This window comes from Muntiacus reevesi, chromosome 1 (assembly GCF_963930625.1).
Source record: "Muntiacus reevesi chromosome 1, mMunRee1.1, whole genome shotgun sequence".
NCBI lineage: Eukaryota > Metazoa > Chordata > Mammalia > Artiodactyla > Cervidae > Muntiacus > Muntiacus reevesi.
In genome coordinates, this window is record NC_089249.1 from 48035118 (window position 1) to 48062861 (window position 27744).

The following is a 27744-nucleotide window of genomic DNA, read 5'->3' on the forward strand; positions in this document are numbered from 1 at the left end:
ACCTACTTTGTTCCTTTACACTGTCCCTATCAAACCCCTAGGTGTGTTGGGGCTCTGGTTTTATGAGTCCCTCTGGCTGATACTGCCTCCTTTCAACCTGCCTGCAGATCAAGGGAGAAAATGTTAGTTTCTGAGTCACTGATTGCACATTCTCTATTTATTAATTGTCATGCTGCTACTGCTGCTAAGTCACTTCAGTCGTGTCCGACTCTGTGCGACCCCATCCCTGGGATTCTCCAGGCAGGAACACTGGAGTGGGTTGCCATTTCCTTCTCCAGTGCATAAAAGTGAAAAGTGAAAGTGAAGTCACTCAGTCATGTCCGACTCTTTGCGACCCCATGGACTGTAGCCTACTAGGCTCCTCCGTCCATGGGATTTTCCAGGCAAGAGTACTAGAGTGGGGTGCTATTGCCTTCTCCGATTAATTGTCATACCTCCTGGCAATTTGCTGTGCATTTGGGCTTCCCAGGTGGTGTTAATGATAAAGAGCCTGCCTGCCAATGCAGGAGATGCAAGAGATGCGGGTTGGATCCCTGTGTGGGGAAGATGCCCTGGAGGAGGGCATGGCAACCCACTCCACTATTTTACCTGGCGAATCCCACGGACAGAGGAGCCTGGCAGGCTACAGTCCATGGGGTTGCAAAGAATCGGACACAACTGAAGCGACTTAGCACGCATGCTCGAGGAAAGTCTTTGGTAGTCTAAATCCTTGGAATCTTCTCTACCACATGCCTTGGCACAGTGACAATGTGCAGAAGGGGTTGGGTAGGACCGGAGGGGAGAAGTGGGTCACTTGGTTGCGTCTCTTCCAGGGCATTGCTCCATAGCTGTGGATTCCTTTTTTTTTTTAAGTTGAAGAGAATTTTAAAAGCATTAAATATACCTGTATTCAAAAAAGAACTACAGAACTTCCTAAGGATCACAGGTTCACATCATCAGTTGGGGTTAAATTTGGCTGCAGGCGAGGAAGAAGTAAAATTCTCTGTCACACAGCTGACCAGAGGTGGGCGACTTCAGCTCTTTCTGGGTCTCAAAGTGGGTTCTAGTTCTCTGCCCCGTCCTCGCGTGGGTTCGCTTGTTTCCTCGTGCTTTAAGATGGAGCTCTGGCTGTTACACCCAGGTTCCAAGCAGCAGGATGAAGGGAAGGAAGGAGAAGGGCCAGAGGCACAGCTGTCTTTCAAAAAAAGTTTCCCAGAAACTGCCTAAGAGTCTACACTTGCTCTGACAGTTCATTGGTCACAGCGTTGTCAGGTGACTACACTTAGTTGCAAAGGATGCTGGGAAGTGTAGTCTTTATTCTGGGTGGTCATGTGCCCCGCTTGAAAGTCTTGTTTCTATGGAAGATGGAGAGAATGAAAATTGGTGGAAACTGGCTAGTTCCCATCCCAGCAAACTTGTCGGGTGATCAGCCGCCTTGAATCAGCAGTACCTGCTTCCCTCGGTTGCTGTGGGCCCTGAGAATCGCCCGCTTCTCTCTCTGCAGCTGTGTCCTGCCCGCCCTCCCTGGCCTACAACCACTGTGAGAGTGGCTGCCCCCGGCAGTGTGAGCACAACTCGAGCTCCTGCGCAGACCACCCCTCGGAAGGCTGCTTCTGCCCCCCGCACCAAGTGATGCTGGAAGGCAGCTGTGTCCCCGAGGAGGCCTGCACCCAGTGCGTTGGTGACGATGGCATCCGGCACCAGGTAGGAGCCCCCCACCTCCCAAGGGGGCTGCTTCTCCCTGGCTCAGTGGGGGAAGCATTGATCCATGATTGGCCCCTTCCAACCTTGGCAGCAGGACTCGGCTATTCCAGGTATCCCCGAGGGATGGGGAAGCAGCATGGCATAAAGACTCGGAGTCGGACGTACCTCGGTTCAAACCTCAGTCTATTGTGGGTTGGCTGTGTGATCAAACACCAAGTGTAACAACCCATTATTACTACTAGTACTATTTTTTTAAAAACATTTTTTGATGTCTTTATTGAATTTGTTGCATTACTGTTTGTTTTTTTGGCCACAAGGCATGTGGGGTCTTAGTTTCTTGACCAGGAATTGAACCTGCACTCCTTGCATTGGAAGGCAAAGTCTTTACCATTGGACCACTAGGGAAGTTCCTATTAGCACTATTTTTTATGATTATATTCACATAAGTAGAATGCTGGGAACCTAGGAGGGGATGGGAAAAGAATATTTTATATAGTGATGTCTACCATTATTAGGGGGTTCCCTGATGGCTCAGAGGGTAAAGAATCTGCCTCCAATGCAGGACTCCCAGATTCGATCCCTGGGTCAGTAAGATCCCTTGGAGAAGGGAATGGCTATCCACTCCAGTATTCTTGCCTGGAGAATTCCATGGCCAGAGGAGCCTGGCGGGCTATAGTCCATGGGGTCACAAAGAGTTGGACATGACTTAACACTTTTTCACTTTTCACCATTTTTAAGATATATTATGTGCCTTGCATTGTACTAAGCACTCTGTAATCATATTTAAACATTCCAAGGTGTGTTTTGCAGGGAGGGTATTGACAGTTATTGTGGTCAGGAGGGGACGGAAATACACTAGTTAAGCAAGTTAGACTGTTTCTTTATTGCTGGATTCTTTAGAGCTTTTGATGTGCTGATGTCCATTGCAAGGTTTTGCTTCTCAGACTTACTAGACCATGGAATTGTATTGGGCTAGCCAAAAAGTTCATTCCTGTTTTTTCATAAGATGTTATGAAAAAAACCTAATAAACTTTTTGGCTAATCCAATGTGTGTGGTGGAGTGTGTGTGTGTGTGTGTGTGTGTGTGTGTGTGTGTAGCATCCCCTTGGACTAGTGTGTGCGTGTACAGCATCCCTTGGACTAGGGTCTCACAGAACACACTTCGCTATCTTACATCATCTTATAAATACTCACGAAACCTCTTTGAGAAAATGAAAGTTTAGTGAACTTGGTCCCCTACCCACGGATGCAGTTTGTAGGTGATGGGTTGGGAGCTGGAGTCAATATCTGACGCTCTGCCTGACTCCCTAGAGCTTGCTCTTTCTAATATATGAAGTTACCCTTTGGCTAGGTCTCCTTTAAGCTGATTTGCTTGGAAGTCATTGAGTCATCAAGTCATCAGTTCCTTTAGCCCTTTAGGAGTCATTATTTTGAAAGGTGATTTATTTACCAAACTCTATTTACAAACACCTTGGCCTCGGAAGGCAGTCACTTCTCTCCAGAGTTACCCATGTGTATATTGTAGTCTCCGGGGCAGTGTGTGTCTGTGGCCATGGGTTTGGTCCTGCCCTTCATTCTGGCAGCAATACCACAGAGCGTGCTAGAGGGGAGCTCATTTGGCTTCTAGAGAAGGAGGATGTGTTCTATCACTGTGGGCCACACTCAAGGCCTAACATCTCCATCATCACCGGGGAAGATCTTCATCACTAAGGGAACCTGGCTGATGACTTAACTGTATTTAGTTTCACTTGATTCTCCCCCAAAACTCTATAGGGTAATTATTACACATCTCACTGAATGGATGACGGAACTGTGGCTCAGATGGCAAGTGATGATTTAAAAAAAACCCTATTCAGTACACCAGGTCAATCCTTAATGTCCTAGGCTTGCCACAGATCTCACTGGAACTGTGAGCTAAACTCCGAGCTGACTGGGTGTCCATGTACGCGTGTTCCCATTAGGCTATTACTTGGATGGTTCAATTGGCTCTGTTTTGTTGTTGGATTTTATCCTAGTTGAACCCATTTTGTAGTTGATAAACAAGAGTGTAGTTGATAAACCAAGAGGGAAGCCCAGCCACTCTGTACTGCCATATTTCAACTTACTAAATTAAGTAATTGTCTGTACCATAAGTGAAAGTGTTCATTGCTCAGTCGTGTCTGACTCTTTGTGATCCCATGGATGGTAGCCCACCAGGCTCCTCTGTCCATGGAGTCCTCCAGGCAATACTGGAGTGGGTTGTCATTCTCTTCTCCAGGGGATCTTCCCGGATATTCCCCCAGAGTTGACAAAACCTTACATTGCTCTCCCTGACTTGCATGGTCCTAGGCTCCTACTGGGCACAGATGACATGTACCGTTGCCAGAGGGAGCTGACATCCAGTGGTCATTTCAGGCTGGCTTTGCTGAGGCAGAAATGATCTCTACTCCCTTCCTTGGCATCCTGGGATTGGAAGGAATGTTAACTTTGTTTTTCTGGCTCCATGAGTCAGATGTCTGTAGGATCCTGAAAGCAGGAAGCTTGTGAGTTTTATCTTAGGGTCCCCAGCTCCTTCCCTGCTCCTTCACTCTGAGCCTATTTCCCCTTTTCACTGCTCCCGACCCTTCAGTCCAGCACATTGGAATGTGTATCCAAGTCATATGAAGAGGGAGTTCAAACAGTGTGGCACTTTGATGAAGGAACAGTCTTATGTTTTAAAACCAAGCAACATAAAATCAGTTAATAAAACACTGTGGAGGGAACACAGCCAGTGTTAGTTATTTTGGAAAATAGAGTTTAAACGGATAAAAAAAATTATCCAGCCACCTGCAATCTCATTACTCTCATAGCAGAGAAAGAATAAAAATCTAATATGAAGGACATTCCCATTAAACGAATTTTCTTTAAACTGAAAACTAAAGCCTAGAAAACTTTTCTTTGGGGAAATAATTCAGGGTAGAAATCCCTCGTGCTAATGTTGGAAGGGCAAAATATTTACCAGTTTCCATAGCTCTTGTTCATGTTACAAACGCACTCTGCCTGTATAGCGGGCCCCGGAGGAATCCTGTGGACAGAGGAGCCTGGAGGGCTATAGTCCGTGGGGTCGCAAAGAGTCGGACATGACTGAGCACAGACACACACACACACACACGCTGGAGGAATGCAGAGCCCCCGTACATGGGCTGTCCTCCCATCAGTTTTGGGGTCCCCCCACCCCACTGTGCTGGGCAAGCACAGCTCTAGCCCCTCTAGGACTGCCTCCATCACCTTGTCGGTCTGCTCTGGGCCCGGTTCCCTCCCTGATCTCTGGTGTTAGTTCATTTGCATCTTTCCTCAAATCCTGGCCAGGGTGGACAGTGCTTGTGACTTGCTGAGTCCCTGGGTTCTAAAGACTTCCGTTTCCCCTTGCTGTACTCTCTGCAGGCCGTTCTTCTGTCATCTTTGTTTAATCTTTAACTCCAGCCATCTGGCTGACCTGTTCTGTCCAGGTAACAGTCCTATACCAGCTCTGGAACCTGGGGACTGAGATAGGGCTGCAGGCTACCTGAGTCATCGGGAGTTGGCTTGTCCTGATGCAGGAGTGCCCTCTGCTGGCCAGTTGGCTGCATAACCCTTCAGGTGTGTGGCCCCAGGGCCTTTTCGAAGCTCAGCCTTTGAGGCCTAAAAGGGCTTTTTCAGGAGCCAAAGATTCTGTAGCCTGAGGAGCTTCCTGGGACAATAGAAATCCCTGGAAAAGCAGTTTAACACCGATTTTGGTCATCTATTGTGATGTCGCCCAGGAGAGTTGGAAAGTTGTATTACTCATTCTTAAATTTTAGCTGTCTGGAGTTCATTTTTAAAAAGAGAGAAAAAAACTAATATGTAAATATCTATCTCCTTCCTTTTATTTTTAATTAATTTTTATTGGAGTATAGTTGCTTATTTTGTGGGCTTCCCTGGAGGCTCAGTGGTAAAGAATCCGCCTGCCTATGCAGGAGACTCAGGGTTCGCTCCCTGGGTTGGGAAGATCCCCTGGAGAAGGGAATGGCTACCCACTCCAGTATTCTTGCCTGGGAAATCCCACGGACAGAGGAGCCTGGCGGGCTACAGTCCACTGGGTCACAAAGAGTCAGACATGACTTGGCGACTAAACTACAAAAGTTGCTTTACAGTGTTGCATGTTAGTTTCAACTGTGGGCTTCCTGGTGGCTCAAACGGTAAAGAATCCACCTGGATTGTGGGAGACCTGGGTTCGATCCTTTGGAATGGGAAGGTCCCTTGGAGGAGGGCATGGCAATCCTCTCCAGTCTTCTTGCCTGGAGAATCCCCATGGACAGAGGAGCCTGGCGGGCTATAGTCCACGGGGTCGCAAAGAGTCGGACCCAAGTGAGCAACTAAGCCCAACATAGCACATTTTCTCCTATACGGCACAGTGAATCAGCTGTACATGCGCATATAAAACCCCCTGTTTTTTGGGTTTCCTTCCCATTTAGGCCACCACCACTCGGGAGCACTGAGTAGAGTTCCCTGTGCTATATAGTAGTTCTCACCGGACATCTATTTTACATATAGTAGTGTATGTAGGTCAATCCCAGTCTCCCAGTTCATCCCACCCCTTTTCCCCCTTTGGTGTCCACACATTTCCTCTCTACATCTGTGTCTGCATCTCTGTTTTGCAAATAAGATCATCACTCTATATAATTTCCTTTCTTATCACTTTTGTTACATAAATTTCTAAATATCCCTCAATTTACGGTTTTCTTGGCATCACCATCAGTGTAAAAGAGCAGGAAGAGCCTGGACAGAGAGATGCCCAGGGAGACGTGAGTCCCCCTCCCCGCCTCCCACTCTGCCTAGCTTCCCGTATCCTGTGTCCTGAGCGGGTCTTCACAGCCCCAGGGAGGAGCTGGAACTTGGCTGCTGCAGCCTCTGTTCTGCTTCCTGGTCCTCGTCCTGCCCTCTGCGCCTGCTCCAAGCTGGTCCCTGCTGAACTTTGGGGCGGGACCTGCTCACAAAGCCTCAGGGCTGCACCTTGTCCTCCAAGGTAAGCAGAGTCTCCCACAGTGGACAGACCCCCAGGAGGTGAGACCTCTCTGGAGCCCCCAATCCTACTGAACTCTTTTTTCTGCACTCCTGGGGCTCTTGGACTTTTTATTTTAAAAATCAGCTCTATTGAGAGTTCCCAGACAGTTAGCAGCACCAAAGGTAAACGCACGGTGTGATGAGTTTTGACAAGTGCCTGCACCTGTAAAGCCGTCATCATAACCAAAATAATGACATTCCCACCACCTCCAAAAGTTTCCTGAGCCTCCTTTTTAATACACCCGTACCCCTCACCTCTCATCCCCAGGAAACCGCTGGACTGCTCTGCTTTCTGTCACTGTAGATTCGTTGATATTTTCTGGAATTTTATATAAATGGACTCATGCAGTATTTACTCCCCTTTTGCCTGGCTTCTTTCACTCAGCAGAATATTCTTGAGATCCATCCATGCTGCTGTATGTTCCATTGTTTCTTTTTATGGCTGAGTAGGATTCTGTGATGTGAATGCATCACAATTGAGGGATCTCTTTCAGCTTTTCATGGGTAAGTCCTATTTCCTTCACTTGACTGTCAGTCATTCGAGGGCTGGGACAGAGTATCTAGTGCTCATCACTCCCCCAGCCCTGCAGCGGGCCGGCTGAGCTTGGAGGTTGTGGTCTGGGGAGAGAGCATGTGGTGTCCAGGGCTCGGATGCTGAGTTCACCTGGTCAAGCTCCTGGTTTGTGCCTCAGTGTCACCCCTGGTCAGTGTAGACGATGGCCATCCTCGCCCCTGTCAGTGTAGACGGTGGTCATCCTCACCCCTGGTCAGTGTAGACGATGGTCATCGTCACCCCTGTCAGCGTAGACGATGGTCATCCTCGCCCCTGTCAGTGTGGACGGTGGCCATCCTCGCCCCTGGTCGATGTGGACGGTGGTCATCCTCACCCCTGGTCAGTGTGGACGGTGGCCATCCTCGCCCCTGGTCAGTGTGGACGGTGGCCATCCTCGCCCCTGTCAGTGTGGACGGTGGTCGTCCTCACCCCCGTCAGTGTGGACGGTGGCCACCCTCGCCCCTGGTCAGTGTGGACGATGGTCATCCTCTCCCCTGTCAGTGTAGACGATGGTCATCGTCACCCCTGTCAGTGTGGACGGTGGCCACCCTCACCCCTGGTCGGTGTGGACGGTGGCCACCCTCGCCCCTGGTCGGTGTGGACGGTGGCCGTCCTCGCCCACGGTCAGTGTGGACGGTGGTCATCCTCACCCCCGTCAGTGTGGACGGTGGTCATCCTCACCAGACAAGGTTATCAGAAGGCGCATTCAGTGAGTCAGTGTGGAACCTTTGGAGAATTATCTTGAACACGTTTCATGCTACTTGTTCCTGGGAAGGGGCCTTCCCCAATGTCTCAGCAGTGAAGAATCTATCTGCAATGTGGGTGATGTAAGAGATGCAGATTGGATCCCTGGGTTGGGATGATCCCCTGGAAGAGGAAGTGGCAGCCCACCCCAGTATTCTTGCCTGAAAAATCCCATAGATAGAGGAGCCTGGCAGGCTATAGTCCAAAGGGTCGCACAGAATTGGACACAACTGAGCGACTGAGCATGCACGCACATTATTGGGAGGCAGCTGAGCACAGGGTTGAAAAGTGGATTCTGGGTCCAGATCCCAGCTCCACGCTGTGACGATGTGACCCGGGCAGGTGCCTCTGCTGTCTCCTTGGACGAGTGGGGATGACAGTAAGGATGTCCCGGCCGTGGGGCTCCGGTGAGGATTAAATGAGGATTAAGTGAGTAGTTTACATAAAGCCCTAAACTGTGCCACGTGGCACTGGCCCCTCAGATGTGGGCTCTTACGTGTGTGCAGTGAGCAGACGGCGTCCGGGGAGGCCTCCGAGGTTTAATCCCGCAGGAGGGAGGCAGCCGGGGGAGGGGTCACCTGGAGATCTGCCATGTCCTTCCTCTCAGTGGCTGATGGACCATGGAAGCAGATGGGATAAGTAAGACTTTTCTGACTTGGGAACTTCTTAGCGGCCTTTTAGCTGCTGGATAAGAATGAATTTTATTCAGGGGCGATTTCACTGGAATTTTCCTGCATGGCTGAGTCTGAAGGGAGCCATTCCTGGCTCTGTGGTCTGTGCTGTTCACAGCCCTCTACTTCTTGCACAGTCCTGGGAGGCAGGCTGGGGGGTCCTCACCTTGCAGGGAAGGAAGCCAGGCATTGCTACTCAGGGGTGAAGCATACGTAGAAGTGGGGGATCCCCTGAATCAAAGCCCTAGTGCAGCAGGGGTACCTCCAGCCCTAAGGTTGCTGCGTTAGCCCCTAGGCGACCCCTCATCTGGAAACTGCAGCCTGGTCTCCAAAGTCACTCCCAGACCCAAACAAGTGGCAATTCTGAGTTTTGCTGTTCCCACTTCCATTCTTCCTGCCGCATAGTCTGAAGCCTGTTCCAGAAACAAAGGGAACCTGTCTCAGGCTGCAGCCCAGCTTCTTCTCTGGCTTGGGATGTGGCCAGCGGAGGGCGGGGGGGTGACACCAGAGTCCCTGTTTTCTTGCCTTGCTTCATTTTAGCATCACCATCAGAAGGGTTGCAGTGAAAGCTCCATGTTTCCTGACACCTGTGGTTTGCCCTTCCCCCGAGTGTGCAAAGTGATGTGGGCAGCCCCATGCCTCCTTCTCAGGACCCCCTGGCATCTGTCTGTCCGCCCAGCTCATCTGCATGGCTCTGACCCTGGGGCCCCACCTGGGGAGACAGAGCCAGGGGTGGAGACGCCCGACTTTCATGAGCTCCTGGACTCTCTCTGAACCTTGTTCTCCCTCAGCTCCTGGAAACGTGGGTCCCGGACCATCAGCCCTGCCAGATCTGCACGTGCCTCAGCGGCCGGAGGGTCAACTGCACAACACAGCCCTGCCCTTCGGCCGGAGGTGAGGTCCCCCTCAACCCCCCACCCCCACCCCCACCGTCTCTAGAGCCGGGGGGCCAGATGCATACACGGATTACCTGTGCCAGCCCCCCTCCTTGCCTCTCGGGGCTGGACCCCTCTCTGCACGTGGGTAGAGCTCTCGGGTTGGAGGGCCGGGGAGGCCTCTCCTGCTGTTCCACCTTGACTCTCAGCCCTGGTGTCCTGAAGGTGCATCTGAGCGGGATGGCAGGACGTGCCAGGGAGACTCATTTGTCGGCCGGCTGGTTGCCATGGCGCAGAGTCTGCGGGGGGCGGGGTGTGTGCTGGGGGCTACCGTTGTCTCTTCTGACCCCTGTGGCGTCTTGTCCCCCAGTGCCCACGTGCGGTCCTTGTGAGGTGGCCCGGCTCCGGCAGAGCACGCAGCAGTGCTGTCCCGAGTACGAGTGTGGTACGTGTCACCCCGCGGCCTTTCTCCAGGTCCAACCGCAGCCCAGCCCCGGGGGGCGAGGTGGTGGTGCTGAAGGGGACAGTGGGAGGGGCCGGGGGTGGATTTCTAAAACCTGGAAAGAGTAGCCTCTGGAAAAGAGGATTTGCTGCCTAGAAAGATTCTGCAGTGACTTATCAAATGTAAGGTTTGAGAGCATTAAGAAAGAATAGGGTACAGAGGCCTTTTTTGCAGCAGCCAAGATATGGAAGCCACCTAAGTGCCCATCAAGAGATGAGTGGATAGGGACCTCCTTGGTGGTCCAGTGGTTAAGACTCCATCCTTCCACTGCAGGGGCCACGGGTTCAATCCTTGGTCGGGGAACTAAAATGCCATGTGCCGTGCGGCCAAAAAAACAGAAAAAAAAAAAAAAAGGAAACAGATGAATGCATAAAGATGTGGTACATACATGCCATGGAATACTACTCAGCCATAAAAAGAATAAAATTTGACACCTGCAACAACACAGATAGACCTAGAGGGCATGATGCTAAGTGAAGTGTATCAGACAGAGAAAGACAGATACTGTATGATACCTCTTATACGTGGAGTCTAAAAACTGCAACCAACTAGGGAATATAGCAAAAAAGACACAGACTCACAGAGATAGAGAGCAAGCTAGGGGTTACCAGTGGGGAGAGGGGACAGGGAGGGGTAAAATGGGGGGTGGATTAAGAGATACAAACTACTGTGTGTACAGTAGATAAGCTACAAGGACATGTTATGCAGCACTGGGAATATAGCCAGCATTTTATGATAACTATAAGTGGAGCGTAACCTTTAAAAATTGTGAGTATGCCAGAGTAACTGGCACAGTTATGCCAGAGTAACTGTAGAGAAGCCCACACACGGACGGGCACCTTGATTTCAGCACGTTATTTGTCAGAGTGTTTTGTTATAGGATTTCAAACTACATTGTGAATAATTGGTGGAATGACAGTGTAATTAAATGAATCCAGAGCTGATGGAATTCTGGTTAACATGACAGGAAATCTCTAGTGCGCTGTGCTCATCCTGTCCGAGGTACTTTTTAGCTGTACAGGCAAAGAAATGAAACACAGGCTTGTGAAGTCTGCAGCAACTAAATCTTTGAGGGAGAGCAGGTAGGTCAAGGCAGCGGGAGGACCTCGAAAAGAAATCGTGAGACTTTGCTTTATGCTAATGAAATTTATCAAGGACAAACAGAAGCCCCGTCAGGAGATCTGACTGGAGAACAGTTTAGTAGACTGTTGGGATCCCATCCCGACCATCTTGGGTTGTTAGCAGTAGAGGGAACAGGTGGTCATTTAGTTCAAGGCTTTCATTTATGGATGGTACAAAGCTTCGTCAAGGTGCCGGGCACTTTTCCGCCATTATTTCAGGACAGCCTTAGACCGGCCCTGTGTGGTGGACTTCTCACCTTACAGAAGGTGATCCTGAGGTCTAGAGGGTTCAAGAGACTTGGCCTAGATCTGGAGTCCCTGCAGATGATGAGAGTAATTAACATGAGTTTGTCCTGTAGCTTAGATCTATCTATCTGTTATCTATCGATCATCTGTCTATTATGTATATATTTATTTATCATCAATTCCCCCCTGCCCCCTCCTTGTCCCTCTATCTCCATCTTTACTTTCATCTCTATTGCTACCTGCATCTTCATTTTTACCTACATCTCCACTCTCTGCCTTCATCTCCATCTCTACCTGCATCTCCAGCTCTACCTGCATCTCCAAGTCTACCTGCATCTCCAACTCTGCCTGCATCTCTATTTCTACCTGTATCTCCAACTCCGCCTGCATCTCCATCTCCACCTGCATCTTCATCTCCAGCTCTCCCTCTGTCTCCGTCCCTAGCTCCACCTTTATCTCATTGTCATTATGTGTGTAAACAGTGGAGGTCTCATGGGTAGAAATGTAGGGAGCCACTCGCTAGCACAAGAGTAGCCCCCCCGGACCCTGAGGGCTCATCCCTCTTCTGGCCCTCAGTTTGTGACCTGGTGAGCTGTGAACTGCCCCCGGTGCCTCACTGCGAAGATGGCCTCCAGCCGATGCTGTCCAACCCCGGCGAGTGCAGACCCAACTTCACCTGTGGTAAGTCCTCCCTCTGGGGGTGAGGAGGGGGCAGTGCAGTCACTGTCCCCTGACCTGGAAAGGTGTCCTGTATTCTAGTGAGCTGAGTCTGGGCTTGGGGTGTGTCTGGAACAGAAGGGTCAAGGTCACACCTGGACTGACTCCTCTAAGACTCCTCCCAGCCACAGGCTGTGACGGGGAAGCAGGTGTGGGCACAGCTGCAGGCATCGCCCTCTTGGGTTTATTAGGAGGCAGTTGGACCTGAGATGAAGAAGCCTCCATATCTCATTTTTATTTACTCCCATCCTCCCGTAAACAATGGAGGGGAAGGAATGTACCTTGGCTTGTCCTCATCACTGGATCTTTGTTGTTCAGTTGCTGTCACATCTGGCTCTTTGTGACTCCAAGGACTGCAGCGTGCCAGGCTCCTCTGTCCTCTGCCTCCCAGAGTTTGCTCAAATTCATGTCTATTGAGTTGGTGATCCTGTCAAACCATCTCGTCCTCTGTTGTCCCCTTCTCCTCCTGCGTTCAAGCTTTCCTAGTATCAGGGTCTTTTCCAATGAGTTGGCTCTTTGCATCAGGTGGTCAAAGTATTGGAGCTTATTCCCAAATAAATTTATAGATTTTTCATTCCCTGTACTTTTATCTGTTTAAATTCTAAGTACTACCAATTTAAGCCTAGGATTGGACTAAAGAAAGTCCTGGACATGTTAAGAAACCACATTTTGTGTTAAGCTACTGAGTATACCCACCTAAAGTCAATACCTACTTACCGTCCTGTTGATTTGGAATCTCACTTGAGTTCATAGATGGAAACCCTCAAGGATGAGAGAACACTTTATATCTGGAGGAAGCTGGGGACAGGCAAAGACATGGGGTAGGATTTGGCCTTGATAAAATGCCACTGTGGATTTGCTGTCATTTTTCATTCATCATTGTTGGAGGACCTAAAACTGTAGGGTATTTATTATTCCAGGTACTGAGATGGGAATAAGATCTCATAAGCTACCAGCTTGTAAAAATGCTAACCAGCACCTGTGTGCCTGGGGTACCTGGGTCTTAGAGATTCTGCATCTGTCCTCTCTGAGTATCTGCAGGTGAAAGAACCCCACCCCTCCCAGAGGTGCCTGGGAAGGTGATGGACTGGATACCCAGCAGCCTTCTCTTCCTCTCTGTTAAAATAACCTCACATTTTCCCTTTGGATTAGTGTCCTTACTCTCCTGCAGACTAAGTGCTTTGCGGTGTGACTGACTGTCCCAGGGCTCCTGAGTGGGGCTCACGTGTGTTTCTGACTTCAGTGGGGCTAGAGTTCCCAGGGACCTGGCATCCTAGCTGACTGCTGAGGAGCCCGGGCTGAACGCAGGGCGCAGCGTGGCAGGACCGGGGTACCACTTTGTGCTGCCCCTCAGCCTGCAGGAAGGAGGAATGCCCGAAGGGGTCCCCGCCCTCCTGCCCCCCGCATCGGACGCCCGCCCTCCGGAAGACTCGGTGCTGTGATGAGTACGAGTGCGCTTGCAGCTGTGCCAACTCCACGGTGAGCTGCCCGCTGGGGTACCTGGCCTCCACCGTCACCAACGACTGCGGCTGTACCACCACCACCTGCCTCCCCGACAAGGTAGGGCTGCTCGGCTCTGGCTGGGGTGATGGCCAGACACGTGCTTCTCATGGAAGACGTGCCTTCCTGCCCAGATGAGCGCTGTGTGGCCTGGTGGGGGGCATCAGCATTCTCTCTTAGCCTGAATCTCATTAGCTCAGCGGGTACTCAGAGACTGCCATGTCTCAGCATGGCTGCGTGCTGAGGTTATAAACATGGTGTAAGATACGGTCCTACCTGTAAAGAGCTCCTGGTACAGAAGCTGGAAGACCGAGTGGGTATAGTGAAAGTGTTAGTCGCTCAGTCACGTCTGACTCTTTGTGACCCCATGAACTACTGTGGCCCGCCAGGCTCTTCTGTCCATGGGATTCTCCAGGCAAGGATACTGGAGTGGGTAGCTATTCCCTTCTCTATGGGATCTTTCGCGACCCAGGGATCAAACCCAGGTATCCTGCATTGCAGGCAGATTCTTTAGAGCAGGTATAGAAAAATGGTTTTAACCTATTTGTACTGTTATGATGTGAGTGAACATAGACACCTGTTTGGAGCTTTGGAGGACACACTTGGGATCATTTAAAACCTGTCTTTAAGCCTCATGATCAAAGAGTTTCCTTGAGCATCTCATGCCAAGAAAATAAAGTCTGAGCATGTGTATCACATGCACCCCAGGCTTTACTGTCCTAATCCTAACCAGCCGCTGGGATTTCCCACGTTCCTTCCATAGTCTACAGTTCCTCCAAACAGGATCCTTGTGTCTCAAATACAGTCCACACTCTGTGCCTGAGCCTTCGTTTGATCCATTCCTTGTCCCTTGCGGGCCTCAAGGGAGCACTCATTCATAGCCCCTGCCCAGCTGTCGCTCACTTTCAGTCACTCCTCAGTGAGTGACTATAGGACAGAGGGCTATTTGTGGGTGGATTCCAAGTCCAAGGACATCACTAGGCCTGAGAAGTAGGGTACAGCTTTCCGAGGGACACAGCAAGGAGTTCAGTGCAGCGAAGGCAGCGGTGATAGTGGGTCAGGTCAGCCAGAGTATTACATCCCCACCTGAGGGCCGTGAAAGAGTCACAGGGGGCCAGTCCAGGGTTGGGCTTTCCTGAGTTAGATGGGCAGGGGTGGGAAGAGGCCAGACTCTAGAGTGGACAGAGACCATGCTGTCTCACTGACTGCTGTAGTCTCAGCACTTAGGGTAGCTTCCAACACGTAGATCCTCCATCCGTGGGGTTTTTCAGGCGAGAGTACTGGAGTGGGTTGCCATTTCCTTCTCCAGGGGATCTTCCCAACCCAGGGATTGAACCCGGGTCTACCGGCATTACAGGCAGACGCTTTGCCATGTGAGCCACCAGGGAAGATCCCAGCAGATGCCCACTTACCTCTTACTGAGATGAACCGAGTGAATTCACTCATGGAAACCTTGCGTCTACAGGTGTGCGTCCACCGAGGCACCATCTACCCCGTGGGCCAGTTCTGGGAGGAGGGCTGTGATACCTGCACCTGCACGGATCTGGAGGATGCTGTGATGGGCCTGCGTGTGGCCCAGTGTTCCCAGAAACCCTGCGCAGACAGCTGCCGGCCGGTAAGGGGGAGCAATGGGGGGCAGTAGGGATGGGGATCCCAGGAACAGGCAAGAAAGCCCCTTTAGGAATCTCTGGTTCAAGGCCAGAGGGGAGGGGCCAGGAGGAGAGTGGGGCTGGGTAATGGAAAGAAGCATGAATCGAGCATCACTCTGTCATCCTTCCATGACCAGTTCTCAGCTGATGGTCATCTCTGTCATGTGGTCTTGAGGCCAGAGGGCTGGGGGAGTCGGTTTAAGCAGAGAGGTGGATTTAATAGCCTAGAAAACAGGGTTTGGTTTTTTTCCCTGTCTTTGCCCTTTTCAGGCATCTTCTTAGCCTAAACCTAGTCCAGACACGTGTTCTGAATTTTCTGAGATGGTCCTTGTGTCAGTGTTCCATCGTGTTTCTACATAGGTTGGTGATTTTTCAGACCAGGTTTATAATTTGAAGTACAGAAGTTGAGCTGTGTTTATAGTTTGAGGTATAGCTGGGAGTTTGAACCCCCCTCCCCTGAAATTCAGTTTTTAATTCTTTTTGTGGTAGCCTGCCCACTAAGGCACCTGTGTATTTGGGGATGCTTTATTGCACACTGATCAGACTCTAGAGAAAGGGAACCATAGTCTGCTGGAGGAATTGTGGGCTGAATTCTTCTTGCTGGTTTAAAGCTATTATTGTTAGCACAAGTTCATGTGCCCGACACACAGGGAGGCCAGACAAACCTAAACATCAGATTTTGAGGCAGAGAAAGGTTTATTGCAGGGCCACCTAAGGAGACAGGTTGCTCTTGCCCTAAAAATCCCCAAGATCCCCTAAGGGTTTTGGCAAAGTATTTCTAAAAGCCAGGTGAGGGAGGGGGTCACAAGGTGTGTGATCAGCTTGCACACAGTTCTCTGATGGGCTGAGTGAAGGAGCAGGTGGTGTCATAAAGGTGAACATGACCAGTCCGTAGGCCCCAGGAGGCCTGGGACGGTGTGCTCATGGTCAGCAAGTGGTGAACTTCTTCTGTTTGGTGGGGCGTTTTCACATTTGCAAAACAACTCAGAAAATGTGCATCAACTATTGTTACCCAGGTACTTCAGAGAGGAGCTACTTCAGAGAGGAGCTACAGCAGAGGCTGTGGGGGAGGCCCATCTGTAGAAGGCCCCACGGGGTCCTGCTCAGTTACATTATTATTACTGCTTTATTTTCAGTAGAGAATGTTGATCAAAGAAGCGGAGCTAGGACAGATCTATACCTGCAATAGCAGCGAAGAGAAGGCTCTTGATGCTTTTTCAGAAGTGTGTGTGGTTTGCTGATGGAGGGGAGGGCCTGAGAGTGAATCCAGAAGTGGGGACGTCCATTCTGTTCCCCCACGGCTCTCCCTGCTTTGCTGGTGCTGTGGAGGAGTGGGCCTGCCAGGCCCCTGGGAGAGGATGACGCTGTGGGATCCAGGGGTGCCTCTGGGGAGCGCCCATCCATCTCCATCTCCTCCCACAGGCCACGGGAGGCAGCGGGAATAATGTGCCATCAGGTGAAGAGAATGCTGTTTGGAGGTCGTTTTTATAAAATTGGTCCCCAGTATGTTTTGCGTTTTGGTAGGGAGGTTTGTTTGTTTGTTTGTTTTGACTGTGATGGGTGTTTGTTGCAGCACTTCTCATTGTGGTGACTTCTTTTGTTGTGGAGCACGCGCTCTAGGGCACACGGGCTTCAGTTGTTGCAGTCGGCGGGCTCAGGAGTTGTGACTCATGGGCTTCGCTGTCCCTCGGCATGTAGAACCTTCCCAGACCAGGGATCGGACCCGGGTCCCCTGCATTGGCAAGTGGATTCCCAACCACTGTACCGCCAGGGAAATCTAAGCCATTAGGTCTTATTCATCCTCATGATTCTCCTCCAGAAGGAAGAAGAGGCAGGGCTGTTCTTCCCACTTGTTAGAAAGCAGAGGGGTTGAAGTTGGCTGAAAGCAGAGGGATGTCATGCTACGGATCATCTGAAGCCAGGAGACAGGGGCGAGTCCTGACTCCTAGCCTAGGGCTGTTCTGGTAGGCTGGTATAGCTGGCAACAGATTTGATTTCCTTTAGGACTGACTGGTTTGACCTCCAGCTGCAGGATAACTAATGAGATCTCAGCTATTGAGACTGAGAACAGCTTGCCAAGCACCGCTGTGACGCGGGTTGGGTGTTGGCAGGTCCCATGGAGATGGCCCTCGGGATCCCGGGTCCCCGGGAGAGGCAGAAGCTGGGGTGTTGCTGAGTGTCGAGCACACCCTGTGACTTGGTGCTGCTTGTGAGTGCGCAGGGGGAGCAGAGCGGGGGTGGTACCCACGCCCATCCCGAACACCTGCAGTTCATCCTTCTCTCCGAGATGCCGCTCAGTCCTGGGTTCCGGCCCCTCCTCCCCTGGGACAGCCTCGCACATCACACTTTTGTCTGTTCTTTGTACATTGCTTCCGCCTTCTCGGTTGAGAGTTTCAATCCAAGGTCCTCATGCTTTGGCCAGATTGGAGGACCTCCAAGAGGAGGATGGGTTGGCAGACTTGCAGGATGCTGGTCTCCCTGGCCGGCTCTCTGGGGATGGTTGGTCTCATCTCATGGTGCCCTATAAACTACTAGGTCAGTGTCAAGTGGTGACCTGGGGAAGCCCAGCTCTGCAGGTTACTGAGAGGTCCGGGGTCAAGGCGCTCATCTGGTGAGGTAACTCGCCCTGTTAGGGCCGAGCCCAGACTCCAGGCATCCTGAATGTTCTCCCCTGGTCAATAGAGGGTTCTAGACTTGGGCCACGATAAGCGCTGGGTCAGCTGGAGGCTGCTGCATGAACTCTGAACGTCTTTATTACCCCCATGGACTGACTCTTGGGGCTTCCCTGGTAGCTCAGTGGTAAAGAATCCACCTGCCAATGCAGGAGACGCAGGTTTGATCCCTGGTCCAGGAAGATCCCCTGGAGAAGGAAATGGCTACCCACTCCAATATTCTTGCCTAGAGAATTCCATGGACCGAGGAGCCTGGTGGGCTATGTCCACAGCCTCTCAAATAGTCAGACATGACTTAGCAACTGAACAACAAGGACGGGCTCCTGGTCTGGAGTGGATGCTTGCAGAGGGCAGGGCTGTATCTGGATGGATGGTGTGAGACCTGTAGTGATTCAGCAGGTGATGCTTCCTGACCACTTAGCATGATTGTGGGGCCGGAGGAGCGCAGCGATGAGGACGTCCGGGCCGGCTGTCCTCTGCAAGCCCCGGAGCTCCGAACACCTTCCGTGGGGACCGGAACGCCTGCATCTTTGCTGCTGGCTGTCCTGACACTCCATCCTTTGTGTGTTTTCAGGGCTTCACCTACGTCCTCCACGAGGGCGAGTGCTGTGGAAGGTGCCTGCCTTCGGCCTGCGAGGTGGTGACTGGCTCCCCACGGGGGGACACCCTGTCCCAGTGGAAGAGTGTAGGTCTGGGCCAGGGTGGGTGGGCAGGAGGTTGGGGGCCAGGCCAACTTCATCCGGGGTCCAGGGCTGGCCTTGGTTTCGATAAAGTAGATGCTCATTCCCTACTGTTTGCTGTCCCCACGGCGAGTTTAATGTAGCTGTTGGTTTATCCAGATGTCAGCTGGGAAACTAGGTAAGGTTGCCCCAGATCTGGGGAGGAACCCAGTGCCCCCGCTGTGAGTTCTGTGAGCTCCTGGGGGTGGGGGTTATGTTCTCCTGTTCACCTGAGGACCCTGATGGTTGGTGGAGGTCTGTGTGATGGCCCAGGCAGGGTCCTCTGACCTTGTCGCTGATTTCTATTGGAGAAATTTACAATCCAGAGAAGCAAACGGTGTTTCTGTCCCCAGACTCCGCAAGCTACTTCTGCAGCTCTGGCTGTGGCCCTTGACGATGCTGGCAGCCCCCCTCCCCCCTCCCTTTTCTTCTCCTGTCTGGCCCCCCACCCCCAGATCCCCCCTCTGAACCAGAGCAGCTTAGCTTCTCCTTTATGGCCAGAGGCCTTCACATTGGCTCTGGATGCTCGTCAAGCTGTTTTCTGAAATGCAGAGGATCCCTTCCTGGGAGTCTTGGCCCAGATGCTGGGATGTGAATAGACCTTTTGCTCTGGCTGATATGGGTAAAGTGGGGGTGCTGAGCCCTGGGATCCTCAGGAGGCAGGTGCTGGGGTGGGTGTGAGGTGCACCTGGGGGCCTTCTCCTTCTCAGTCCTCCAGGGAGACCAAAACACACTCTGTTTAGAGGGAGGGCAAAGGGTTAACTGTCCTGCCCTGGTCATGCGCATCTCCTGGAGTCCTGGGGACAAATTGCAGGGCTGAGGGCCAGATGCCAGCATCCCATCCTCAGAGGGAGGCCGTGTGAGGCTGGGTGATGGGCTGGGTTTCCCCGATCCCCGTGTCTCCCCTCGGCTGTCTCCCCATGCAGCTGTTCCTGGTTGCTCAGTTCCCAGGCGGGCTGAGGGTGGAGGGAGCACCCTCAGGCGTCCTCAGGTGCTTCCTCTGGTGGCTTAAGACTGTCTTGGGAGCATACGTGGCTCTGAGCTGGGCTCCTGGTCGGGGGGACTCTGAACCAGACTCACCGAAGGACCTGGATGAGCTGTCACTCCCTCCAGGGGCCTCCCCCTGTGGGTGGGGCTTAGCTGTGGCGCAGGGCTCACCTCCAGGGCCCACCACCGCTCCCGGGGGGACCGCGCACTCCCAGCAGGACCTCGGATCCCCCGACCCACTCAGGTGCTCTGCCCGCAGGTGGGCTCTCACTGGGCCTCCCCTGAGAACCCCTGCCTCATCCATGAGTGCGTCCGAGTCAAGGAGGAGGTCTTTGTGCAGCAGAGGAACGTCTCCTGCCCCCAGCTGAACGTCCCCGTCTGCCCCCTGGGCTTCCAGCTGCGCTGTCAGACCTTGGGCTGTTGTCCCACCTGTCGCTGCGGTAAGGCGTGCTGCCAGGCCAGCCTCCAGGCCTCCCAACCCTCCAAAAGGGCTCAGAAGGGCTCCCGAATCCTTGCCTTTGGAGCAGCTTAGGGAGATGGGCAGGATCAAATCTTCCTGTCCACTCCTAATGTTTTGGGGAGGAAGCAAATGAGAGGAGAGAAGTAGGACAATTCCTGAAGGACATCACTAAACTCAGTGCTGGCTTTGCAATGTGCCTCATGTCACCCCATGACAATCACAGTGAGTACCACGATACCTCCATTTGCTCACCTGAGTGGTAGCAGTGGGATTGGACCCAGGCTTCTCTGATTCTAGAAATGCCTTCTTCATCATTCTTCTGGAGAAGGTATTCCAACTGCCCATCTCCTAATCCCACCAACCAACCAACCAACCAACCAACCAACCAATTAATCAACCAAACAACCAATCAACCATCGACCAAGCAAGCAAGCAACCAACCAAATAAACAACCAACCAAATAACCAATAGCAGCAGCAACAACAAACAACTCTCACCACCTCCTACTCTGAATTCTTTGTGTGATTTTATCGTGGGAATTAGTTTCCAAAGCAGATTTTCATTCCTTCACAAGCTCAGCACCCAGTGTGAATCACTTAAACAAGCACCCTCCCCTCCAGGGCTCCAGGGGGCTGGAGGGTGGGGAGCAGGCAGCTGCCCATCCTTGGAGGGCCTGGGGTCAGTGTGGCCACGTGGGTGGGAGGACCCACAGTGCCTGGCGTGGGGTGGGGGGAAGGACTGGCAGGTGGAGGAGGGAGGCCCAGCCCAGCGGAGCGGCCAGGTTGCAGGTCTCCACCAGGTGTGTTCTGATCACTCACGCCCTGCGCCTGTCTCTCCCCAGAGCCCGTGCAGGCCTGCATGCTCAACGGCACCATCATCGGGGTGAGCTGATGCCTTCTCCCCAGGGGGGCAGGGACAGGGGCTGTGTGGAGGGTGGGCAGCATCTGAAAAGGAAAGTGCAAATGACAGGACCCAGGGTGCTCTGCTCCACCCACACTTCCCTTGCTCCTAGGCTTCCCAGGCATCCTGGAGTGGAAGCCCCAACTCCCCAGGGCCTGGGTCCCGCCTTCACCTTCTAGCACTCACCTCCCGGTCCCCCAGCCCCAGGCATGGGAGATGCCAGTCTGTCCCCTCTCCCTCTGCCCCAGAGAAAGCCCTCACTCTCACCACTGCCATCCTTGAGGGGGGACAGTGGGGGAGGGAGTGGCCTCTGGGGACCGGAGGGGAATTGGGGTGATGATGGCTCCTAGCAGCTTTGAGCAGCCAGGCCCCACACCTGGGACAGATGGCTCATGGGGCTGAGGGCAGTCGGGGATTGGGGGACTGGGGTGCCAGGAGGCCTGACCCTGGTTCCCCCTGGTTCCAGCCCGGGAAGACTGTGATGGTTGACGAATGCATGACCTGCCGCTGCACAATGCAGGCAGGGGTCATCTCCGGATTCAAGCTGGAGTGTAGGCAGACCACCTGCCAGGCCTGCCCTGTGGTAAGAGAGGCTGTGGCTGGGGGGTGCTGGGGGTCAGCTGGGTACTTGTAGGATCCGGGTAATGGGACCAGGATCTTTAAATAGAAGCTTTCGTGATTTTCTGATTATGGAAATATCTGACAACTGTCAGGAAGGGACTAAAAGTCACCTACCCAGATTGCATTTCTCAGAAATAACTATAACTTAGTTTTGTACATTTTAAACATTTTCTTCCTGTATTTGCAATGCTGAGATCACATTCACAATTCTGTACTCTTCTTTTAGGCAACATTTTAATTGACATCACTACTGATCTTTGAAAACATTAAAAATCAGTCAAATATTTATCTGACAGTTACTAGTTAGCTCACAATTATTTATCAGAAACTTGCTATGTGCAGAATTCTACACAACATCCTCTGAGGCAGGAGTGGACCTGCCTCAAAGTATACTTTTATTAATGTTGTCCGACTCTTTGTGACTCCATGGACTGCACCCCACCAGGCTCCTCTGTCCGGTAGAATTTCCCAGGCAAGAATACTGGAGTGGATTGCCATTTCCTTTTCTGGGGGATCTTCCTGACCCAGGGATTGAATCCAGATCTCTAGCATTGCAGGCAGACACTTTACCACTGAGCCACCAGGGAAGCCCTATTGAACACTGGGGTGACCTAAAATAGTTCACCCTGTTTTTGCTAGGTTGCAATGATGGTGTTTGCTTTGATCCCACAGGTGGGATCTGGAACGTGGAGTAGGATCTGGGATCTGGATCATCATTTCTAGTGGAGTAGAGGAGAGCATGCATTCACTGGTCTAATCAGTACTCTTAGCAACCCCCCCCCCCACCCTGCACAGAGCTGCACCCAATGCTGAGGAGGACGCCTTGGCTTTTTCTGCAGGCTGCCCCCTGCATTTGGGGCTCCTGCTGTCTTAGAAAATACAGTTGGTTGGATGAGTTTCTTGTGAGCTGGATGCACAGAATATGTAATAGTAACCACTCTTCTAGGTGGTGGAGCAGTGGGTGGGGGCTGGACGGTTCCTGGAGAGGAATCTCTCATCAGAGGAGCAATGCAGTGGCCAGAGGGGAGGGGCGATGGGAGGAGGGATGAGGAGCGCTGTAGCTGGTGCAGTCAATGCTCTTGAGGACAGGGTGTGTTCTGCACTTGTGCAATGTGTGAAGCTCTAAGGAGGGGCTTAATAACATACATGGGGAATGAAGGGATCTATAGGATACACATTCTGTCTCTGATAGAATGGCTCAAGGAGAACATCCCTGCCTCAGTTTGGAAGAAGGGAGCGGAATGTGTGTTTTTGTTTTTTTTTTTTAATTTAAAATCCCAGTTGTTTTAGGATTTCCAGTGCAAGTGAGTGTGTGTGTGTGTGTGTGTGTGTGTGTGACAACTCCCCTGATACATCTGGACTTGGATATGGGAAGGAATGATGCTGTCTGGAGTCTGTGGCACCCCTTCACCTGAATGCCCATGGAATTACAATCAATGCCAGGAGAGAGAGGTCCACACCCGCTGTTCTGCCCGAAAGGGTCAGAGATATGAGCACACTCTCTACTGGCGCCCTCTGGTGGTCAGAGGATGGTATAGCCACCTCCTCTGCATTCTTAGGTACCCAGCTTTAGAATCCATTCTAGACATAGGTTTCTAAGTATTTTTAAATCCACAGCCCTCTTTGGTCTGTGTATTCCTCCTCTTCTCCAAAATTGCATCTCCCCAGGGCAGTGTGGGCTTCCCTGATGGCTCAGATGGGAAGAATCCGCCTCCCAGTGCAGGAGATAGTGGTTTCAATCCCTGGATGGGGAAGATCGCCTGGAGGAGGCAATGGCAGCCCACTCCAGTGTTCTTGCCTGGAGAGTCCCATGAACAGAGGAGCCTGGTGGCCACAGTCCATGGGGTCGCAAAGAGTCAGACACAACTGAGCAACCAGCACACCACACACACACACACACACACTCAGGGCAGTGAACTCACTTCCTCCCCCTTGAGATCCCGGAGATTAGCTCCGCTGTGTGTCTCTCAGTCTTTGCTGAGCTCTGCCTCACGTGCCCTCCTGTCGCTCAGCATTCTTCCCTGGACCTCTGGGAGGCCTCCTGCACATGGGGAGCTGTGCTGGGTCAAGTTTAGGTCAGTCTGTTTGAACTGCAAATGTCAGATGGAACTGTTAGCATCACCAGAAACATGGGCCCTCTGTCTCCTCCAGGGGAGATGATGCTCATACCTCAAGGAGCCCAGCAGCTGGTGGTCTGTGCTGGTGGTTTTTGCTGGTAGAGACAAAGGAAAGCAAGGGGAAGAGACATGACCCTGACCAGGAACATGGAGAAGGCCTCCCGGAGGAGCATAACCTTGGGCTGACCTTGAGCAGTGACCTCCCAGGAGGCAGAATGGGGCCAGACTGGCAGATCAGCAAGAGTAAGGGCAGTGGTTTTCCAAAAGAAAAAAAAAAGTACATTCTCTTTTTTAAAGGCTTTTAAAAAAAATAGTTCTACTAGATATTGCAATTATTTTTTTAAGTAGATAAATTAAGGTTTTTAGTTGGAGTTTCAATATAAAACTCTCAAGAATTACTAGAATGAATAGACAGAAAAGTAGAAGGATACAGTAGACCTGAAAAACTCTATGAATCAATTCAACATAATTAAGATTTGTACAATTTTCACACAACAGCAGGATGCAAAATTCTATTCAAGTTCCCATAGACTATAAACCAGGAGACACTGGAACATATCCAGGGACATAAAACAAGGTGCAAAAATTTCATGGTCTAAAGGTATTGAAATCACACAAACTCTGTTCTTTTAACACTGTGGAATTATGTTAGAAATCAATATCAAAAGAGATTTGAAAATAATCAAATGCAATGTGTAAAATATTATCACTGTGCGTGTGTGCTAAGTCGCTTCAGTTGCATTTGACTGTTTGCGACCCCATGGACTGTAACTCTCCAGGCTCCTCTGTCCATGGGATTCTCCAGGCAAGAATACCGGAGTGGGTTGCCATGCCCTCCTTCAGGGGATCTTTCTGACCCAGGTATCGAACCTGTGTCTCTTATGTCTCCTGCATAGGCAGGCAGGTTTTCTTTACAACTCGCGCCACCTGGGAAGCCCATATTCACTATTCATTATCAGTTGTAAACCGTGCATATGACCGATGTTAATAAATGTATTCACAAGAGGAAAAAGTTTAAAAAGAAGGTGAGAAAAGAAAAAAAGAGTAAGGGCAGTGGGGAGATAGGACTGGGGTCCAACACAGTTTGTGAAAAGGGCTGGGAGACACCTGTGAGAAGAGCCTGGGGGGCATCCCTGGACAGGGCAGCAGGGCTTGTTGGCTGCTCTGACCTGAGTTCTGTGGTTGGCGGGACGCCTGGCCCTTGCTGAGTGGATGCTCCAGCGAAAGCCCGGTCAGCCCTGCCTGCCTCCTGGTTCACCTGGTGGCCGTGCAGTGGGTGTCTGGTCAGCATGGCTGGAAGCCCAGCAGCGCTCAGACACGCCTGTCACCCGTGCGCCTGTATTCTCGCAGCTGTGTTCTCTCCTCTCAGGGTCTCTTCTCTTTCCTGCGAGTGAGGTCAGCCTGCTCCCTCCCCTCCCCTCCCTCCTTCCCCAGTCCACTGCTCCGCTGAAATCAGTGCCCCCTCCTCTCACCTCCCACCCCATCCTCCACCTCCTCCAGTCCCTTTCCCTCCCATGACGCCCCCATCTTTCCTCGTCCTTGAATTCACCATGCCCTTGGCCCCTCTGGGGTGTGGATGGAGCTTCCATAGCCCCATCTCTTCACTTTGCAACCCCCTCCTCCATTTGTCCCCCACCCCTTGTGTCTCCTGTAAAGATTTTGGGCTGAGTAGAGGGTATTTTCTAGTCTCTTCTAGCACTCACTAGAAAATGCCCCCATCCAGGCTCCCATGAAATCCTGTCTGATGTCAACCCCATTTTATTTCCTCATTCTGATAATAACCAGTTGCATGCATTCATGCTGTTTTTCCCATCTCTCTCTTCCTCTCCCATCCATCACGGTCCACACCTTCAGGAATCGTGTGATTTTGAAAACACAGCTAAAGCTTACCCCATGGCCTCAGATGTTGGCGATGTCCTTCCAAGCATGTGTGTGTAGCCAGGGTCCATCCAGTCGCCCTGTTCTGCTGGAAGCTCAGTCCTCACTGGCTTTCTCTACAGCCTCCCTGGGGGGCTCAGTGCACACTCACAGACTCCTCACCATGCTGCTGGTTAGGCGGCTTCAGTCTTGATGCAATCAATACGGGAGTCCTGTGATACAGCGGGTCTTCTGCCCAGGTCTCCAGACTGACCTGCTAGGGATTCACAGGAGGAAAACCTCAGGACCCCAAGGAATGAACCTCTAAGTGGTCATTACTAAATGTAGCAAAATGAAAAAAATGACACCGTAGTTGGCTTTCACATAACTAAATGTATTCTTTTAAAATTTTACTAAATTTTGTTCTTCCTGTTTTTTTTTTTTTTTTTTTTCCTTTTGGCATGGTGTGAAAGTGTTAGTTGCTTAGTTGTGTCTGACTCTTTGCGACCCCATGGACTGTAGCCCGCCAGGCTCCTCTGTTCATGGAATTCTCCAGGCGAGACTGTTGGGGTGGGTTGCCATTCCCTTCTCCAGGGGATCTTCCTGATCCAGGGACCTGGTTCTCCCGCATGGCAGGCAGATTCTTTGCTCTCTGAGCCACCAGGGAAGTCCCTTTTGGCATGGTGGGGAAAGATGAAAGAGCTTAAATTTTAATGCAACGATGAGACAACTGATGATTGCTTTTTGGTTCTTATTTAGTTAGCATGTTTGAAAATTCTTTGCAAAAATAAAAAGTTGGTTACCCTGTGTGGTCTCCCAGATTTGGGGGCGTTTTTGTAAAACCTTGAAATCCTGTGGTCTGGAAGCTACAGCCTTTTCCCCTACCGTGAAGGGGAAGGGACGGAGGCAGGGTGCAATTTCCACCGTGACAAAGTCCAGTGGCAGATGATGATTGCGTGGACTCGATGATGACAGAGGACCCTGGAATGACAAGTAGTGGATGAGTTCAAGATGCATTTTTTGGCAAGATCTGGTAATGAGTGAGTGAGGGGCGAGGCAGGGGATGAGAAAAAGAGAGCAGGGACGAGGATGGCCCCCAGATTTCTGGTTGGAGCGGCTGGGTATGATGAAATCATTTACAGTTTGGCTTACTTATGAACGGAGTCTTCGGGGAAGGTTCACAGAGGCTGCATTTTCTCCTGGTTCCAGGGTTATGTGGAAGAGAAGCTCCAGGGCGAATGCTGTGGGAGATGCCTGCCTACGGCGTGCACCATTCAGCTGCGAGGAGGACAGATCCTGATGCTGAAGGTGGGAGCAAGTGGAAGTCAAGACTGTCCCCTCAAATCACCGCCTGCTTCCTTGCTTGGGGAGCTTTTCTTCAAGAAAGAGGGGGCCAAGTTTGGGTCGATATTGACTTCTTTTCATACCTATTTCTGATTTTTTTGTAAAGAAAAGATGGATAACCTTTAGGAGGTATAGGATTTAGTTATTGTGTCACTTTCCTCGACAAGGGGATAGTTGGTGTGGGCCCCCATGATTGAGAGCTGGTTGACCTCTAAGGTTTTCTCCAGCCTCGATTATCTCTGAGACTGGGTAGGCAGTCAGGTGACGGAGATGCCCATCTGTGAAAGTTAGGATGGGTTGCTGAGGCAGGCGCCTCGTTCACTCATCTCTCGGTCAGAGGCACTCATCTCTAGTTCAGCTATTGATGGGCCACTTTACCTCCACTGCATCTTAATTCTTTACGCTGTTATGTGGTCAGAAGAGTTTAGGGATTCCCTACCTTCATACAGCGCTATTGCCAGGAAACAGGTTGCAAAACCGGACTGCACCTACCTCATTCTTGTTCTCTGGTCCCCCATGCGGTCTCAGCAACTCCAGGGAGTCAAGGTCTCTGTTCGAAGTGGCTTTGAAACCCAAGGGCTGTCTTCAGATGTGCTCAACGCACATCCTCTCTTTCCTTTCAGCGTGATGAGACACTCCAGGATGGCTGTGACAGTCACTTCTGCAAAGTCAACAAGAGAGGAGAGTTCATTTGGGAGAAGAGGGTCACGGGCTGCCCGCCCTTCAACGAACAGAAATGTCTGGCTGAGGGGGTGAGCCGTCAGCC

At 51.5% G+C, this 27744-nt stretch overlaps 1 protein-coding gene across 1 annotated transcript in view; it reads left to right on the forward strand.

The window, feature by feature from the left end:
• VWF (von Willebrand factor) overlaps nt 1-27744 on the forward strand; it is a 122470-nt gene that overhangs the window by 90394 nt on the left and 4332 nt on the right. Inside the window, exons 38-49 of the mRNA XM_065942479.1 lie at nt 1484-1683; nt 9483-9585; nt 9937-10011; nt 12012-12116; nt 13507-13712; nt 15118-15267; nt 18548-18658; nt 19939-20119; nt 20981-21021; nt 21506-21622; nt 26844-26942; nt 27602-27730. Coding sequence (XP_065798551.1) covers nt 1484-1683; nt 9483-9585; nt 9937-10011; nt 12012-12116; nt 13507-13712; nt 15118-15267; nt 18548-18658; nt 19939-20119; nt 20981-21021; nt 21506-21622; nt 26844-26942; nt 27602-27730 — 1517 coding nt within the window. The remainder of the gene's footprint in view (nt 1-1483; nt 1684-9482; nt 9586-9936; nt 10012-12011; nt 12117-13506; nt 13713-15117; nt 15268-18547; nt 18659-19938; nt 20120-20980; nt 21022-21505; nt 21623-26843; nt 26943-27601; nt 27731-27744) is intronic.